This window comes from Dama dama, chromosome 7, assembly GCF_033118175.1.
Source record: "Dama dama isolate Ldn47 chromosome 7, ASM3311817v1, whole genome shotgun sequence".
NCBI classification, from domain to species: Eukaryota; Metazoa; Chordata; class Mammalia; order Artiodactyla; family Cervidae; genus Dama; species Dama dama.
The window spans coordinates 33,774,633-33,794,015 of NC_083687.1; the positions used below are offsets into that span (position 1 = coordinate 33,774,633).

Genomic DNA, 19,383 nt, shown 5'->3' on the forward strand with positions numbered 1-19,383 from the left:
AGACCAATTTGACAAGTGCTAATACTATTTAAAGAGGAAGATAATGGATAGTTTTGTGACAAGACGCAGTGCTGGGTGGAGGAATATCAGAGGAAATGCCATGAAGTGTGTTTCAACATTGTCCCAGCTTTCTCACATCACCACTGTCAATCTCCACAGAGTTGGGAGTATTTCCTAGTAACGTGACATAATGGACTAGAGTCACGACAGATTGCTCTCTTTTGTCTAAAGAATGTCTCTAGATGACTGAATGTTCCTTCTAAAAGGTTGAATCATCGATCTCTGCTTGGAAATACTTCCTAATTCATTCCAGTCTACCGTTAGTCATTTCCTGTTTATGCCCTCCATGATCTGAAATATCTTTGTACAGTTTTTAAAGTTGTAAAAGACTTATTGGAGAAAAAAAGTTACCTTCGTTCTCTACTGTCAGGAAAGTATGAAGAATAAACAATGGGAAAACTTTTTACCACAAAGGCATTTTCTGAAATGATTAGGCAATAAGCTTACTTGGAAATGCTCCATTGTCTTTAGCATGTAGCCTTGCTGATTAAAAAAAAAAAAAAAATCTGCTTACAATAATAACTTCATAAATATTCTTATTTTCTCAGCTAGCTTTTGAGGTTTCTCACTTTAATCTTTATTTTTGACAGTTTTGCTAGAAGGTGTCTGATGTGAGTTTATTTTTATTTACTAGATTTAGCATTGATTGTGTATTCCTATCCTGAGGACTCATGTCTGTTTTCCTGTCTGGAAACTCTCAACCACTATCTCTTCAGGTTTTATTTATCCATCCTTCCTTCTGTTTTTGTTTGGAATTGCTGTCAGATGTGTTGTGGACTCAATATAGCTACTATCTTTATTCTTTTACATATTTGTTATCTCAGTAAGTCTCTATGTGACTTTCTCTGTGAATTATCTGCTCTATTTCTGTTCACTAATTACTTCCAACTGTGACCAGTCAAAAATTATTTCCTGCATTGATACTGTCTCAGTGATTATACTTTAGGCAAAGCTGGTCATCAGGTACAAAGTTCGAGTTATATAAAAAGTCCTGGAGATGTAGTATACAATAGGGTGACTATAGTTAATAATATTGTATTGTGTATTTAATACCAGCCATTGGTATTAAGCGGTGAGAACAGCTCTTGCCTTCCAGTCCCTTTTAATGCCTGATGTTAACCCTCTTGCCTTAGAATCAGGAGCTTGGCAAGACCTCAGACCCTGTGTTATCTTACAGGAAGATTGCTGTGCTTGTGAGCATCATTTTTAGAAGTCTTCTTTGTATTATTATTGCTTGCTGGGACACTGCTATGCATTTGGAATGGTGGCCTGGGAAGGGATGTGCTCAAAGCCTGAACATACAGCATCATTTTCATAGAAAGTCAGCATGACTATTTTACAGACAAGGAAATTGATGTGTAGAGAGACTAGGGGATCTTTTCCTGGCAACAGACAGAATTAGAATTAAATGCCAGGCTACATGTAGTCTTATAATTCAGGCTCTTCGCATTACACAGTGATACTTTAAGTTTCTAATCAGTCCTGGTGTCGACCAAAACAATTGATAATCAACCTAAGAAAGAAGTGGAAAATCTTATTCAAGCCAAACTGAGGAGTTTAACCCAGGAGACAGTCTCTCTGAGAGCTCTGAGAACTATTCTGAAGAGATGAAGGGGGAGGCCAGTACATAAATGATTTTAGCAAAGGGTACGTGCAATCAAGAACTCATCTTAGAAGATTTTACTATTTTTGAGAAATGGATACCTTAGTTAATGAACAGTATTAGTGCTTTTCTAAGTATGGGAAGATGCAAGAAAAACTGGGGTCACAAGTCTGAAAATATCTACCTCAGGGCCAATTCTGTCAGTCTTCCCAGAGCACAGAGTATCTCATCCTGATCTTTGCCCTGAAGTCCTTTCCAGGTATATTATGTCAGTGACCGCATGGCTGATGACTTGATTCTTACAGAACTAGATAGTGGGTAACATTATTTTACAGTCTCCTTCTACATGTGCTTATCCAGTTTCCCCAACACCATTTATTGAAGAGACTCTTCTTTTTCTTGAGTATTCTTGGCTCCCTTGTCAAATGTTAGTTGACCATACACGTGAGGGTTTATTTCTGGCCACTCAGTTCTATTCCATTGGTCTATGTATCTGTTGTGTATGCTATACCATACCATTCTGATTACTGTAGCTTTCTAGAAACAGTTTGAAATCAGGAAGTGTGATATCTTCAGGTTTGGTCTTCTTTCTTAGGAGTGCTTTAGCTATTTGAGATCTTTTATGGTTCTGTATAAATTTTAAGATTGTTTTTTCTATTTATATGGAAAATGCTATTGGAATTTTGGTATGGATTGCCTTGAATTTATAGATGGCTCTGGGTAGTATGGGCATTTTAACAATGTTCTTCCAAATGATAGACATGGTATATCTTTCCATTTATTTGTGACTTTTTCAATTTCTTTCATCGGAGTGTTAGTTTTCAGCATACAGATCTTTTATTTCCTTGGTTAAATTTATTCCTTACTATTTTGTTATTTTTGATGGTATTGTAAATGGAATTGCTTTCTTTGTTTTTCATATATTTTGTTGTTAGTATATAAAACTGCTATATGTTACAGCAGTCTTCTGCATTTTAATTTTGTATACTGCACCCTTACTGAATTCATTTATTCTACCTGTTTTTTGGTGGAATCTTTAGGATTTTCTGTATATAAGATTATATCATTACCAAACAGACAATTTTAACTTCTTCCTTTCTGATTTGGAGTGAATGAACAAGCATATTTGGCATGGAGCACAGCTCTCAGGGGTTCCATCATACCTTTCCCTAACTTAATCCCCAATGTTTTTATATTTGGAGATTGGGCTTTGGGGTGGTGATTAGGTCACAGGGCAGAGTCCTCATAAATGAGATTAGTTCCCTTATAAAAGAGACTACAGAGAGCTTCATTGCTTCTTTCACTGTTGGAGGAACTGTGAAAAATAAATGTTTGTTGTTTAAGCCACCCGCTCAATAGTATTTTTGTCATAGTAGCCAGAGTGGACTGAGTCCTACATGTGTGCTAAGTCAGTTCAGTCCTGTCTGACTCTTTGAGACTCTATGGACTGTAGCCCGCCAGGCTCCTCTATCCATGGGATTCTCCAAACAAGAACACTGGAGTGGGTTGCCATGTCCTCCTCCAGGGGATCTTCCCAACCCAGGGATCAAACCGCATCTCTTACATCTCCTGCATTAGCAGGTGGGTTCTTTACCGCTAGCGCCACCTGGGAAGCCCCATTAATGAACACACCAGCACAATGTCCTATAGAACACGTGACTCAAACTTACTGAGAACGTCTTTGAGTGAACTCGCTCCTTAAGTGGTGCAAACCCACCTTTCTTGAACTTTAAGATCTCTACCAGTCCTTTCTTTGAATGCTGGGAAAGAAACCTAAGGTTTTCGAACCTAAGGTTGTGATTGGGCAGGAAGCCTGGGAGCTTCTGATAGAATCTCAGTGACCTTAATGAATCTTAACAAATTACCCTTAAAAGAATAAGCTTCTCTTCCCCATTCATTTCCACCTCAGTCATCTCTAGAAAGTCACTAAGGACCCTCAGCTAAGAATTTATACAGCCACGGTTGCAGCAGTGAACCTCAAAGGTGGTCTTCATGCAGATAAAAGGGAAAGTCATGAATTCAATGAATATAGGTCAGCTTTGGGTCCAATTTTTTTTTTTCCCCCCCCATCTTGTGGATTGAGATCATCTCAACCCTTGAAATGTTTCTTCTTTGAAGGATGTCTGGGTACACAGTTACTCAACATTTGGACAATGAGGAGAAGTCTGTCTGCTCGGCTTGCTCTGTGCTGTTTCTTGGACTCTCTTTAAGCTCCCATGAAGGGTTAATCCACACTGAGTGATCCAGACTTGGAGAAATGTCCTGCTGGGGGATGTGGTGGACCCCGCAGTGAGACCAAACCTCTGGGGAGGGGCCAAGGTTTCCTGAAAGGTACATGAAAACTGACCACATATGTGTGTGTGTGTGTGTACACACACAACAAATCTTTATCCATTCCTTGTCAATGGACATTTAGGTTGTCTCCATCTTTTGGCTATTGTAAATAGTGCTGCTGTGAACACAGGGTGCATGTATCTTTCTGAATTACAGTTTTGTCCGAACATATTCCCAGGTGTGGGAGCTGGATCATATGGCAATTCTATTTTTAGTTTTCTAAGAAACCTCTATACTATTTTCCATAGTGGCTGTACCAAGTTACGTTCCCACCAACAGTGTAGGAAGGTTCCCTTTTCTCTGCATCCTCTCCCGCATTTGTTTGTCAGTTTTAATTATGGCCATTCTGGACTGGTGTGAGGCAGTACCTTGTTGTAGTTTTAATTTGCATGTCTGATAATTAGTGACATTGAGCATCTTTTCATGTGCCTACTGGCCACCTGTATGTCTTCTTTGTAGAAACGTCTATCAAGGTCCTCTGCCCATTTTTCGATTGGGTGTAGTGGTTTTCTGTCGTTGAGTTGTTTGAGCTGTTTGTGTATTTTGGAGATAAAGCCCTCTTCTGTCGCATCATTTGAAAATTGGCCATTACTCGCTAAATCCCCAACTCTGAAATGTACAAGCACAGACACGTTGCTTAGCTTCTATTTGCCTCAGTTTCTTCATCTCTGAGGTGGGTGTCATGATTGTATATACCTCACAGGGTTTGGTGAAGACTGAATTATTTAAGGTATAGAACGCACCCAGAAGTTCTTGGTGCATATTGATCAGTAATAATTACTGATACTAATTATCTGTATGTTGGAGGGAAGAGACACCTAAGAGAAAGGGAACCAGGTTGTGACCAATGTGTGCCAGTGAGGGGAATCTCTTGAGTAGTAGAATTTCTTGGGTTATGATCAGCATCTAAACTGTAATTTTTCTGAATTACCTATAACACTTCCTTAAACATGAAATTCCTGCAGAGTCTGTTAGGGGTGTTATGGAAAATAGTGTCAGGACAGTCAAGGAATCACTCTCTGCCTCTGCCGCAGGAGAGAACAGCTCCCTCTCAAGGGGACTGAGTCAGAGTTCCAGGAGTGAAGGGCAGAGGCTTTGGTCCGTGGGGGAGCCAAGAGCCTGCAGAGAGATCCCCAATAGTCACAAACACAGGAGAAGTCCTCAGGCATTCCAGATTTGCCAGAGGAAACTGTTGGAAAGGAGATGGTTGGAGGGGGTAACAGATGCTTGGGTTACCTGGAAAAGATTTTCTCCAAATTTCTTGTGTTCCTACCTGCCTGGCCAGGTGAGCTCACAAAGCATTTAAGAGCGAAACCCAGCCCAGGACAAGTGTTCAGGTCTTCCCCACGCAGTGAGATGGGGGTGATTATTGGCAAATCCTACTGTTGACTGGAACTCATTTGGGCACCTGAGAACAATGGAAGGATTGGTAGTGTGGCTCCCATCAGGATCTTCTCCCCTCCCCCCACCCCAAGTTAGAGAACTGGTTCCTCCATCCAACCGTCAGGTAGAACCCTCCAATGGTCACAACACAATAAGTTATCACTGCACCTTTGTTTCCAGCTGCAGGTTTATTTTCAATTCAAAATCTATTTGTAGAAGTCACGAGACTGCCACAGGTGCCTCACACTATTGAGTAGAAAGCCCACAAGAAGAAGACAGATGGATGGACTCAGCTGCCCCCACCTCCTCAGACGGGGGGCGGACAAGCCAGGCAGACCCTGGAGGTCAGCTGAGTCCTTAGGGGGACAGAAAAGCCCAGGGTCAAGGGGAAAATAACACAAACCCTGCGTGGGGAGCTTCCAGTAAAGGCAGGGAATCACCATGCCATTCAAACGAAGACCCTCCAATCCCTCTCCTTGCCTAAGAACGCCACACCATTTGTTAGAAAGTTTGCCTACTGTCCCCAGTAGCAAAGAACAGATAGAATTTTACCAGCAGGAGCTCAGAAACATGCTAAGAGCAAAAGGTGAAGTGGTTTGGGGATTAGGGGTTGATTTTCAGCCCAAGACACAAAGCCAGCTCAGACTTCTGAATTTTTCCATCCTTGTTCACGTCGCAGTGGCGCAAAAGAATCTCCCGAAACTTATCAAGGTCCACCCCTCTGATGCTGGGCTGAGGACAACAAAAAATAACATGTCAGTAGGCAAGTCGGTGGTGGTCCCACCCTTTCATGCCGCCCTGCCCCCACTCCATGCCTACTAAACTTAGGGGACACCCAGCCTTCTGGGAGCGCCTCCCTGAAGACAGGCCTCCAGGGAGGACTCCATCTCTTCATCCCACCAAATATTGCCAAGGACTAGTTTTCTGCCACCAGGTTCAATTCTAATCCTGTCCCTTCAGGTCAGAGAATGTCTGTTCCTACATCACTTATCTGCAGTTTGTACAGAAAGCCTGCCTTTTTTGCAACCACAATAAAGATATTTTGCCTTAGAGCAGAGGATTGTCACCAAAATTCTGTCTCACTATACTAATGAGAGAAGGCACATTTATTAATTCCCTGCAGAGATACTGACATCCCCCTCTGGTTTTTAAAAGGGTAGCAATGAATTAAAATCTAAAGAATTACGTTGTTGAGCCAGACAGACCCCATCAGATTTATTCCAAGGAATATTTCAGGGGCTAAGAAGGAATTGTGATGCAGGTCAGCTAGGAAAATGTTCTAAACTTGAAGACCTGCAAAAGTGAACAATGGTGGAACTCAATGATTCTTCCTAGGTTATTTTATTTAACCCTCACAATAACTTTGGGAGGTAAGTGGTTACTCCTTGTTTACAGATTAGAACACAGAGGCTCAGAAAGAACTGAGATATCTTGCCATGCCAGAAGTTGCAGGAGCATTTTTGATCCCAAGTCTTTTGTTTCCAATTAAGTGCTCATTTCACCAGTTCTCACTGTTCTCGTGGGGAATAGCTGGCCTAATGAAAGCCAAATGAATGGTGATGAATCTAAATTTAAAACCCAGCCTCTGAAGAGAATGGAAGAACCAACTAATCAGATTTCCAAACCCTTTGATTTTCAAACCCTTCATTTAGTGGACTAAATGAGTAAAGAGTGCAGGCAGTGGTTTGCAGGATTTGATTTCATGAATTCTCAGAAACATTTCCCATCACCTAACCTCACCCCAAGGTTTCCTCACTTCCAAAGAAAGTTCTAGGAAACCTGCAATAGGAAACAAAACCTTTCATTCTACAACTAGACAGCCATATTAAGACAAGCTAATTGGCACTGTCCCACGGGGTAAATGACTGACAGCAAATTCACCCTGATAGAAGGTTTTAACAGGAGAAGGGGAAAGAACAGCAGGAACTGGGAGCCAGATGGCAGAGAGCAAGAAGAAAAAACTAAGAGTGGGGCAGGATTCTGGGAGAATCAGGAGGGGAAAATTGGGGGCCAGAAGCTAAACTTGGTGGACTTCACTTCCCTGCCAAGAATCTCTTGAGTGATTGGACGAAGAGGCTAAGGTGTAACCCATTGTCTTTGGGTTCTCTTTGTTGAGTATAGCTCCCTGGGTATCAGTGCCAAGCAGGTGTAGAAGTGGCCCCAGGGAATGTGGCCAAGAGGTCCTGAAAACAGCAAGCTGCCCTCTGTGGCTCCATATTAAACGCTCGTTTGCTGTACAGTTACAAGGCAGGGATGTTTGGTCTTCAGTATCCTTAAACTACTTTGGCTACAATCCTTTCTGCAGCAAATGGCACCCTGTCTCAGGATGCTTTTAGCACTCTTTTGAAAAGACTCAGGTGGTAGTCATTTACATATTAGCAAAAATTAATTTGCTAAGGTATTTATGCAATAGCCAGGCTATTCTAAGCGCTTTTTTCCCCTTAACATGCTTCCTGCAAAGGAATTATTTCCTTTAAGTGAGTTGAAATATTTTTGCATGTGTGGAAGTATGTGTTGGGGAGGCACTTGTGGGTATGAATGTGGGTATGCGAAGGAAGTTTCTTTGGACCTTTTGAGTTGTGTTTTTAATGCTTGATAACTTACTAGGAGTCAGGAGAACCGAATGACACTGCTCAAAACTGCTTGGGATCACAGAGGACAAATCATTTGAAACCACTGAGGGCCTCTGTTTGAAGAACAAGTTGCCAATATAAATGCATGCTGTTTTCCTTTCTAAGGTCTCTATGTGTCCCCTTTTGCCAACCATCTTCTTGTCAACAGAGAAAAGCAGATGGTGTATCTAGCAGGGAAGAGAATAAACTGTTGAGACCTGGGGGTAGGACCCCTCATCGTCTCCAGGCAGACACCTCTGGCATCCCTTTTATTTGGCTTCTAACATTATTGTTCACATGTCTACTTCTTGGTGGGTGCTTGTGCTTAGAATCTGGAATGTCTTGCCTTCCCACTTTCTAGTTTAGGATGTAGACTGTTGTGTTGGTGTTGATTTTCTTGCTCTGCTAAGTAAGCTACAGTCTTTTGAAGAATCTTGTGTAGAAATTACGGTGTCTGCTCCCTCAGGGACTTGCTGTCTCAACACATTGATGGAGAACAGGCTTGGGTACCGTTTTCCAGAGGTTAAAGAAAAGGGTGATCTGGTAATCAGATAATCTTTTTAACACAAATTCAACCTATATGTCATACATGACTGTACAAGAATTAAAAAGCTATAAAACAAGCTTGTGCTCAAGTCGCTCAGTCGTGTCCAGCTCTTTGCGACCCCATGAACTGTAGCCTGCCAGGCTCCTCTGTCCCTGGGATTTTCCAGGCAAGAATACGGGAGTGGGTTATCATTTCAGGATTATTGTAAACATCAGGGATTCTGTCCAGAACTGTATGTTTAGAAACTGAGCCAGCCCCCTGCTGACTCCATGGCATGATGTGAAAATTGCTTTTAAAATAAGTTACAGATATTGGCTTCATTGCCTTGTGGCCCTTTCTTATAAAATGAAAATAAAGAAAATTCACAGGAGATGGCTCTAGCTAATGAAGCTGAGAAAAATCAGGTCTCAGTGTCAGGGTCTCAATGACCCAATGGTCATATTTGACTACATCTTTCAAATAGTATGGTGAATATTTTTTTAAGCAACATGGAAGACTAAACAGGTTCAATAAAGATAGGCGCCTTCAATCACCTGGCTTCTGGGAATAACATTAGTAACTGCTGTGTACATTGTAGCTCAAGAGATCAGCTCCTATAAACTGCTTTTGTATTACGGACCAGTCTGACCCAGTCCTTAGAAACCGGCTATCTCAAGCTGTCTGGTACTAACATGGAGAAGTTCCAATAGCCCAACAGAAATAGAGTGGCAAGGACAGAAATGATGGGGTGCTTCTGATTTCCCATAGAGGTACTATGAGTCCATTAAAGAGTGAGACAGACTTCTGCTTCAGCCCAGGTTTTTAGATGGTCTCAAATTTTTTCCTTTAATTTTCTTTAGAAAATTATATTCTCTGTTCTGTTGCTGGTTTAGGTTTTACTTCCATGGTCTCGCATTAACCTTTGGAAGCCATTGCTAAACCCAGAGACAGCTGAAAGAGTCTGTAAGGATCTGAAGCCTCGGCTTGACAGGCAGTTAGGAGCCCTGGCTCCACTGCAGAGAGGAGGCCACACAGCTCTGGAAAACAGGTTCCCAATCCCATTTATTCTAGCAAAAGCAAATTAAAACTCCAGTTAGACAAGGCCTTCTGCTGTGCAGCTTTAATGTCCCATAGATAACTGCTCACTTTCTATGGCAGAAATCATCCTGGTGTTAAATAGATAATGAGTGAAATGGGATTTTTCCTTTAGCAATCAGCGTGCAAAAGGTAACACCACACCAGCACCCAGCACCTGTTCTGACTGTGCAAACACTGGTGAGATCTCCAACAGGAGCAACATGTGAAGGGGACAAAGAAGGGGCAAGGGGCCAGTTGAGTGGGATTAATAAGAGTTAGGTGTTATCCTCGTAAGACCTCAGAAATAAAAAAATGTCTCATCCATACCTGCTTAACTACAGTATGTAAACTTTCTGGAGATTTATGCCAAAATTGGTATCTGGGCATTTTTCCACTGCAAAACCCCATAATTCTAATCAGATTTTTAAGAAGGTTTGAGACTCCAAAAGCAGTTAATAATTGTTGCCACTCTAATTTATTGCCATCTAGGCCAGTCGAGATGATCCTTGTGTCCTATACAAACCTCAAAAGCAATCCGTAAGGATATTATCCCTAAGGTCACAAAGAGTCGGACACAACTGGGTAACTGAACTGAAGGATATGAAACTACTAAATTCAGTAGCTACACAGCCACATAGGAAAACACCCATGTAAGAATTGAAAATATCTGGATTTTTCCTGGATCGTGCAGCTAGTCAATACTGTTCATCAGGATCTCAGAGGATATTGCTTTTTCAAACATTGTTTACCCTACATGGAACAGCTCTGCGATGTAGATATGATCTAAATTACATCAATCCGAACCACTGCAATGCCTTTCCACATAAAATAGCCATCTTAGGCTAGGTGTTAGAGCACACTGCTGCAGGGTTGGGGGCACTGAGTGCAACAATGCGTGCATGGGACCTTTTGAAGGAGGTCGCCATTATCTTCGTTACCTCCACCATAGTTTGGTCTCAGATCAAACAACAGGGAGGGAACACAACCTTCCCCATCAACAGAAAATTGAATTAATGATTGACTAAGCATGGCCCTGCCCATCAGAACAAAAGCCAATTTCCCCCACAGTCTGTCTATCCCATCAGGAAGCTTCCATGAGCCTCTCCTAACAGAGGGCAGACAGAATGAAAACCACAATCACAGAAAACTAATCACATAAACCACAGTCTTGTCTAACTCAATGAAACTATGACCCATTCTGTATAGGGCCACCCAAGATGGATGGGTCATGGTGGAGATTTCTGACAAAATGTGGTCCACTGGAGAAGGGAATGGCAAACCACTTCAGTATTCCTGCCTTGAGAACCCCATGAACAGTATGAAAGGGCAAAAAGATAGGACACTGAAAGATGAACTCTACAGGTTGGTCAGTGCCCAATATGCTGCTGGAGAAGAGAAGAGAAATAACTCCAGAAAGAATGAAGAAATGGAGCCAAAGAGAAAACCACGCCCCGTTGTGGATGTGACTGACGATGGAAGTAAAGTCCAATGCTATAAAGAGCAATGTAGCATAGGAACCTGGAATGTTAGGTCAATGAATCAAGGGAAATTAGAAATGGTCAAACAGGAGCAGCCCCTTTGTGTTACAAAAAAAAAAAGGAAGAAAGAAAATCCCAAGTATGGAATTTATTACATGAAATTAAACGTTTTAGTTATTTTAGTAACCAAGTCCATAGGAGGAAGACTTTCTGTAATCAAAAAATGAAACCGCAAAGTGGTAAAATGGCTGTTTTACCAAAAACAGCCTTTGGTAAAATGGATGACTTTCAAATGATGGTAACAAGAAGTTCCTATGGGGGCTTTACTTAATTAGAACTACAATTGATCTCAAGAGAAGAGATTTGTTGAGTTTCACAAATGCTCAAGGGCTTCCCAGGTGGTGCTAGTGGTAAAGAATCTGCCTGCCAGTGCAGGAGAGATAAGAAACACAGGTTCGATCCCTGGATCAGGAAGATCCCCTGGAGGAGAGCATGGCAACCCACTCTAGTATTCTTGCCTGGAGAATCCCAAGGACAGCAGGCTAGAGTCCATAGGATTGTAAAGAGTCAGACACGACTGAAGAGACTTAGCACACAGGCACAGATGATCAAAGCTTGTTAAATAGGCTGCATCCCTAGATTTTCTGCATAATTACTCTTTGGCCCTACTGATTCCCCCCAAATAAACAATGGAATCAAAACAGCAGCCCCAATTCCTGGTGAGAATGATCTATCTACACAGTCTCATGAAGTCACCTGGACAAGCTCCATCATGTCTTTGACAAACCCATCCACTTCTGGGCCTTCTAGGGCTCCAGTTTTACTCTGAAAGATAAAAGATCCAATCAGCCAAATATAATTTTCTTAAGTCAAAAAGCTTAAAGAATAAGTTACACAATAGAGCAAATCAGTATTCTTTTGTGACTGCAAACAAGTTTGGAAATGGCATGTTCTAACATGTTGTCTGTGTAGGAGAGAACATGCATGCTCCACATAAATCAAAAGAATTCACTCTAAGTAACTTCTGTCATGTAATCAATGGAATGGTTTGCAGTAGTTTTGATGGAAGCAGTAGTTTTGAGTTCCTTACTGTGACAAATAGCATTAAAGATTATACCAACTTTATTTACTTCCCAAATACCAGGACTCAGTTCAGACTAGTGCTAATTACACATTCATTGACCCTTTGAAGGACATATTGCCATTTTAAGATTTTGCTTAATGATTTAGCAATGATTTAATTATTATCAAAACACATTTTAAATTCAAGAGGTACTAGATTGAGTGAGCATATTAGAATTATTATATGGTTCATGTATAAAATACCCATTTTATAAGAATGCCTATAAAAATAGAATACGTACTAAAATATTTCAGTTTCTTCTCTAAAGTTTCAGTTATGACAGGTCATCCATTTTCTTCAAGGTTTTTTAATCCTGAACCTTTATCATAACATTTTTTTAAAAATCCATTTCCTTAGTGTGTTTTCCCAGACACTAGTACAGTAATTGTTATATGCCAGGAACTCCTCTAAGAGCTTTACAAACATGAATTCACTTTCCCCGTATTGCTTTAGATTGGGTGTGGTTTTTTGTATGACTACTTGCTTTTGTATTTGAGCATACTAATATAGAGACCAAGAAGGTGAAACTTTCTTTTAGTTTGGATAGAAGGCACAGGGAAAAAAAAAAAAAAAAAAGCAACTTTATTCTCTTCTCCATCAATACTCCTATGTCTGTTTATACTTAGTTCTCAGAAGTTTTATTATAGAGAAGCTAAGGGGCCTTGACACAGCAATACACATGTGTGATTGCTGTTCATCACCTAAGGTTAGGGTCTGTGAGTAGGATGACATCACATAGGGACTAAACAAGCTTCCTACCTGAAGATGGCCAGCATAGTATATCAAAAAGGCACACTTACAACATCATAGTGAGCAAAGATTTTCTCAAAGTCCCTTTTTCTTTCTTCAGTGGAGCAAGCCTGTGTATGGAGAAAGTAATATGTCAGTCAGTAATGTGAAACTTCCGTTGTACCATTCCTCCAGGGTCATAGGCAACTTTTATAAACTTTGAGTCAACAATCCATAATCTCTTAATCCCAGCACTGAGCTTTGTCAGCCTCTAAATAAATTGAAGGCAAGACAATTAAATGCCCATCTTCCCTCCCTCTGAAATCTGTGGAGAAACATGAATGATACAAACCCGTCTAGAGAAGTGTCACTACTCACATCCATTTTAAATTGGAGAAGGAAATTTTCCTGAAGAGCCAGAATCCTAAATAGGAAAAAACCCAAAAACAAAAAACGTAATCCATGTGATGATCTTTCAGCTCTCAATTACAAGTAAAATGTATAATTCAAGTGTGAGGAAAGGACAGGCAATTTCCAAGTTATTCTGCAGAATAGGATATGTGCGTGGAAAACAGGACTTTATACAGTACAAAAATTAAAGAAGGGAAAGACTTTCACAGGAATTAGTAGTCACCATAGACATTTAAAAATTCCAACAAGGTTGCATGTACAAGGTCATGTGCAAAATTCAGTTTTTCTATATATTAGTAATGGCCAATCCGAAAAAGAAAGCAAGAATACCATTCCACTTATAATAGTATCAAAAATAATAAAATTCTTAGGAAAAAGTATAAGAGACCCTAAGACTTAGAGAGTGGTTTTTTTCAACATTGATCTATAGTTTTCAAAGATGACCTAAATATTATTGCAGCCATGAAATTAAAAGACGCTTGCTCCTTGGAAGAAAAGTTATGACCAACCTAGACAGCATATTAAAAAGCAAAGACATTACTTTGTCAGCAAAGGTCCATCTAGTCGAAGCTATGGTTTTTCCAGTAGTAATGTATGGACGTGAGCTGGACTATAAAGAAAGCTGGGCACTGAAGAATTGATGCTTTTGAACTATGGTGTTGGAGAAGATTCTTGAGAATCCCTTGGACTGCAAGGAGATCCAACCAGTTCATCCTAAAGGAAATCAGTCCTGAATATTCATTGGAAGGACTGATGTTGAAGCCAAAACTCCAATATTTTGACCACCTGATGCAAAGAACTGACTCATTGGAAAAGACCCTGATGCTCGGAAAGATTGAAGGCAGGAGAAGGAGGGGACGAGAGAGGATGAGATGGTTGGATGGTATCATGGACTCAATGGAAATGAGTTTGAGTAAGCTCTGGGAGTTAGTGATGGACAGGGAGGCCTGGCGTGCTGCAGTCCACGGGTTCACAAAGAGTCGGACATGACTGAGCAACTGAACTGAAATATTATTGAAGGACATCCGTGATCAGGAATTAGCCTTAATATTGTTAGGATGGCAATATGCCTCAGATTTATTTGTTGATCCAACACAATTACTATAAATATCCCAGTTGCCTTTTTTATATAAATTGATAATCTGATTTTACAATTTATGCGGAAATGCAAGGGAATTTAGAATAGCCGTAACTATCTTGAACAAACCTTTGAAAATCATTCCTGATTAAAGATTTACTCAAAGCAACAGTAATCAAGATAAGGTGGAGTGTACAACATAAGATGTAGCACTGTCGTGGATAAACACGTGGATCAATGGAGTAGAAAAGACAGCCTAGAAATACACCTATACATTTATGGTCAATTGATTTTTGCCAAGGCCATTGAATGGAGAAAGAATAGTCTTTGAAGAAATGGTGTTGTGGCCAATGGATATCCACATAGACTCCTACCTCATACCATATATAAAAATTAACCCAAAAGGTATCAAAGGCCTAAAAGTAAAAACTTATAAAACTCAGGAAAAAAACATAAGGATAAATCTTCAGAAGCTTAGATTTTGGCAGTGGTTTCCTATATATGACACCTAGAACATAAGCAGCCAAATACAACCAAAACAAAATTCTGTAAAATTAAGCAAAATTAGATAAATTCAGTTCAGTTCAGTCGCTTAGTAGTGTCCGACTCTTTGCGATCCCATGTGCCGCAGCACGCCAGGCCTCCCTGTCCATCACCAACTCCCGGAGTCCACCCAAACCCATGTCCATTGAGTCCGTGATGCCATCCAACCATCTCATCCTCTCTCGTCCTCTTCTCCTGCCCTCAGTCTTTCCCAACATCACGGTCTTTTCAAATAAGTCAGCTCTTTGCATCAGGTGGCCAAAGTATTGGAGTTTCAGCTTCAAAATCAGTCCTACCAATGAACACCCAGGACTGAACTCCTTTAGGATGGACTGGTTGGACTCCTTGCAGTCCAAGGGACTCTCAAGAGTCTTCTGCAACACCACAGTTCAAAAGTGTCAATTAGATAAATTAGGCCTCATCAAAATCAAAAACTTTTGTTCTTCCAAGGATATAATCAAAAAAGTAAAAAGGGAAATGTGTACAATGGATGGAGAAAGTTTGCTAATCATGTATCTGATAACTATCTAGTATCCAGCATATGTAAAGAATTGCTACATATGCTACATATTGCTACATATGCTACAAAGATTTGCCACATATTGCTACATATTTTAATTTCCAATAAAAGGAAAATTAACCCAATTTTAAAGTAGGCAAAGGATCTGAATGGACATTTCTCCAAAGAAGATATACAGATGGCCGTGAAAATATGTACAAAATTATTAGTCATCAGGGAAATACAAACCAAAATTACAGTGAGGAACACACCCACTAGGATGATGCCAACAATAAATGCTGATTGGAATATGGAGAACTTAGAACCAAACCTTAGTACAGTATTGGTGGGAATGTAAAATGGCGTATCCACTTTGGAAAGCTGTTTAGCAGTTCTTCAGAAAAGTAATCACAGAAATACTATATGAATCCCAAATTCCACTCCCAGGTATATAACCAAGAGAATCAAATACTTATGGTCACACAGAAACATGTACAAAGGTGTCCATAGGCTCATTATTCATAATAGCGCAATAGTGGAAGAAATAACCTGCATGGTCGTCAACCAATGAACATATAAACAAAACAATATATACATACAATGAAATATTATTCAGGTATAAAAAGGAAATATCGATACATGCTACAGCATGGATGATCCTTGAAAACATTATGCTAAGTGAAATAGCCAGACACTAAAGACCACATATTGTATAATTCCATTTATATGAAATGCCCAGAATAAACAAATATATAGGAACAGAAAGTACATTAGTGGTTGCCAGGGACTGGTGGGAGAGAGGAGGAGATAATAATTCTTAATGTTATGCAGTATCTTTCTGCCTTAGTGAAAATGTTCTGGAATTAAGTAGTGGTGATGGTTAAGCAACCTTAGGAATATACTAAAATATACTGAATTGTACACTTTTTTAAAGGGTGAATTATATAGTATATATGTTATATTCAATAAAAGTTACCTATTTCTCTTTTCTGCATAATTTCAATTGTACTTCAGTGGAATTGAGTCAGTTTCAAAAGACTAAAACCTTGCATTTATGTTGTATTTATAATCATGGATGTGTATATATAGGGAAAGGTAGAAAAAATATCATAACAGTTTGGAAAATTGTGCTTCTCTGGATGTCCAGGGTAGAGAGAATTAAATTAAGCCAAATAGAGGGTAGAACATCCTGGGACTCGGCAAGGAATACTGTTCTCATCTATTTGTTGGCATCATGTCTTAGACAGTTTTTAGACATTTTTTCCTTTGGAAAGGAGCTTGTGTATAGAGTAATAGGGCTTCACTTCAGAATTAGGGATAGAGAAAGAAGATTCCCATGAATAAATATTTTAGGACTTTTTTGTCATTGAATTGGTTCCTTATTGCTGCTGTAACAAATTATATAAACTTAGTAGCTTAAAACAACACAAATTAATATCTTATAGTACTGGAACTCAGAAATCTGAAATGGATTTGACTGGTGTTTCACGGTGTTGACAGGGTTGTATTCCTTATGGAGATTTTAGTGGAGAATCTCTTTTCTAGCGTTTTTCAGCTTCTAGAAGTTGCCTGCATTCTTTGGCTTATGGCCCCTTCCTCTACTTCAAAGGCAGCAATATAACAAATTTCTCTGTGGTTCTGATCTTCTGCTTCCTCCTTCCATGTTTAAAGGACCCCTGTTATCATATTGCATCCACCCAGATATTCCAGAATAGTCTATTTTAAGGTCTGATACTTAGCAACATTAATTCTATCTGCAACCTTAATTATCTTTGCCATGGAACATAAGATATTCACTGGTCCTGGGAGATCAAGTCTCACCTTTCAGAAAGGAGAGTGTGCTGTCATTAAACTCCTAGGAACGTGTTTCTGAATCTTTGACACCATTTCCATGCTACTCACCTTGCCAAGTCATTAAGATCCAACCGGCCATCTTTATTTTTGTCAAAGATCTTCATCTGGAATGCAGAAGGGGAAAGGACTGTAAGGAATATGTGTAATGGGAATTCATTTTGAAAGTCATTAAAGTGCTTTGCTAATTTGTTCTTCTGATTATATATTTAAATTGGCTGAGGCTGACTCATAAGGTCTCTTCCTACAGAGGATAGAAGAAATATTTTTTTCCATGAAGGCAAAAGTAGCTGAGGAGGATATGATACAGGAGAAAGTCTCCCTCTATAAGCCTCAGAGGACTGTAGGAAGGAAGGGAGACAGTGAGGCAGAGATGAGTGAAGTAGACAGATGTGTGAGCTAACTCTACAGGAAAGGGAATCTGGAGGGAGAAGAGCACTGGCTACGGGAGGACAACACTGAGTGTGGAGAGTTGCCGTGGCTTTACTTTCCCCGGACACTCTGAGATCCCAAGGATTTGGATGCTGAGTCAAGGACCAGTAGGCCTTCCATGGAGCCAGCTGAGTAGGAGATGATGTGGATCAGAGGGTGGGGGTGGGTCACTGAATCAGCAGGCTGCAAGGAGGGTGTGGCAGAGAATTAGTGGTCTGCATTCAGCAGGAATTAAAGTATGGCTTCAACCATGAGTGTCAGCAAGGTAGCAGCAACTGTGTGGTCAGGAGGCATCACCCTGGAAACCAGAGCACTGTATCCAGGGCCCTGGACTCCTCCCCTTCACCATGAGGTTCTCAGGGCCACTTTTCTCTCCTTACCCACCTTGATGTCATTTTTAGAGAAGGGTCTGGCTGAGAAGTCTAAGATGCCATGAGTTTTTCCTTACTCAAAGAGGCTGTTTAAATTTTTTAGATCAGACTAAGCTTTAAACAAGATTGGATTAAAAATTAAAATGGGGAAGACTAGGTTGGTTTAGGCAAGATAGAGGAGACACATTTTTTTTATATATCTAAGTTGTACTAGGAGTGGATTTTGTGACTTAGCAACATTTTGGTGGTGTGGAATATTTCTAAATATATCCTTATGACGAGGCTGCACAGGGAAGAAGCAGCAGTGAGATAATCTGAGGATAAATCTAACAGATTTTTACATTAAAAACATATGAGTCCTTCCTTCATCTCTCCTCACTCTCTAAATCAAATTTATTTTTACTATTTGAAGTGAATTTGAAATCCCATTCTCCCAAAACCCTGACATCACAAATGTGTATTATAAAATTTATTAAAACACAGAAGCCAGCTTGAAAAGATAGAATAGTTGCTAATCTGGTTATATGAATTTATTAGGATTTTCTTCCTCCCCAAACTCAATTATGGAAAGGTCTCAAAAAATGACCAGTTTATAAGAGGAAGGGAAGAGTAAGCTCCTAGTAATTCATGATCTCAGTAACTGAGAAAGTTGTTTGTAAATAGGTCTGTACTAACTCATGGAAGTACATTTGGTGAATTTTGAGTGTTTGACAATTTCTGTGGCAGGCAGGGGACATAAAGGTTTCTTAATTTTTAAAACTCTAATAGCGAACTTTTGTAGAGCAGCCAACACTTCATATTTTATTTCATTTAATCGTCACCACATTCTTAGAAGAAATAGCTGCATGCCATACAGGCAGGGAACTGGAATTTAGCAAGATTAATTTGTCTAAGAAAGTAGCAAGATTTGAATCCAAGCTTATCTGTCACAAGAACTCTTTCCATAAACCAGGCTCTTAGTTTTACAGGTTCTGGACATCCCATGGTAAATGTGGTACATGTTTTATTTTTGGTTATGAAAGAAAACATCTGGTGCCATAGATTAAGAGATGCCATAGAGATGTGGTATTTACTTTTTCTGATTGCCCTTCTTTCTGTGAGAAATCAAAAAAAAAAAAAAAATTTATGTGAGTTTTCCTCTGACCTTTGTGGACATTTGCTCATGGCACAAGTCACTCATGGAGGGCTTTGGTGGTTCATGGTGGTGGCGGTGGGGATAGGATTCCATTATGGGGACTTCCTTGGTGGCCCAATGGCTAAGATTCCATGTAAC

General features: G+C 40.0%; 1 protein-coding gene across 3 annotated transcripts in view; it reads right to left on the minus strand.

The window, feature by feature from the left end:
* Positions 1 to 5,566: 5,566 nt before the first annotated feature.
* SCGN (secretagogin, EF-hand calcium binding protein) overlaps positions 5,567 to 19,383 on the minus strand; it is a 53,667-nt gene continuing 39,850 nt past the window's right edge. For 2 of the 3 annotated variants that reach the window (XM_061146181.1, XM_061146180.1), the window contains exons 7-11: positions 17,359 to 17,414; positions 13,304 to 13,349; positions 12,997 to 13,056; positions 11,830 to 11,898; positions 5,567 to 6,112 (exon numbers count right to left, since the gene is read on the minus strand). In XM_061146181.1, the coding sequence (XP_061002164.1) occupies positions 5,984 to 6,112; positions 11,830 to 11,898; positions 12,997 to 13,056; positions 13,304 to 13,349; positions 17,359 to 17,414 (360 nt within the window). In that variant the 3' untranslated portion in view covers positions 5,567 to 5,983. Of the gene's footprint in view, positions 6,113 to 11,829; positions 11,899 to 12,996; positions 13,057 to 13,277; positions 13,350 to 17,358; positions 17,415 to 19,383 lie in introns of all 3 variants that reach the window. The other variant, XR_009693484.1, reaches the window with a different exon arrangement.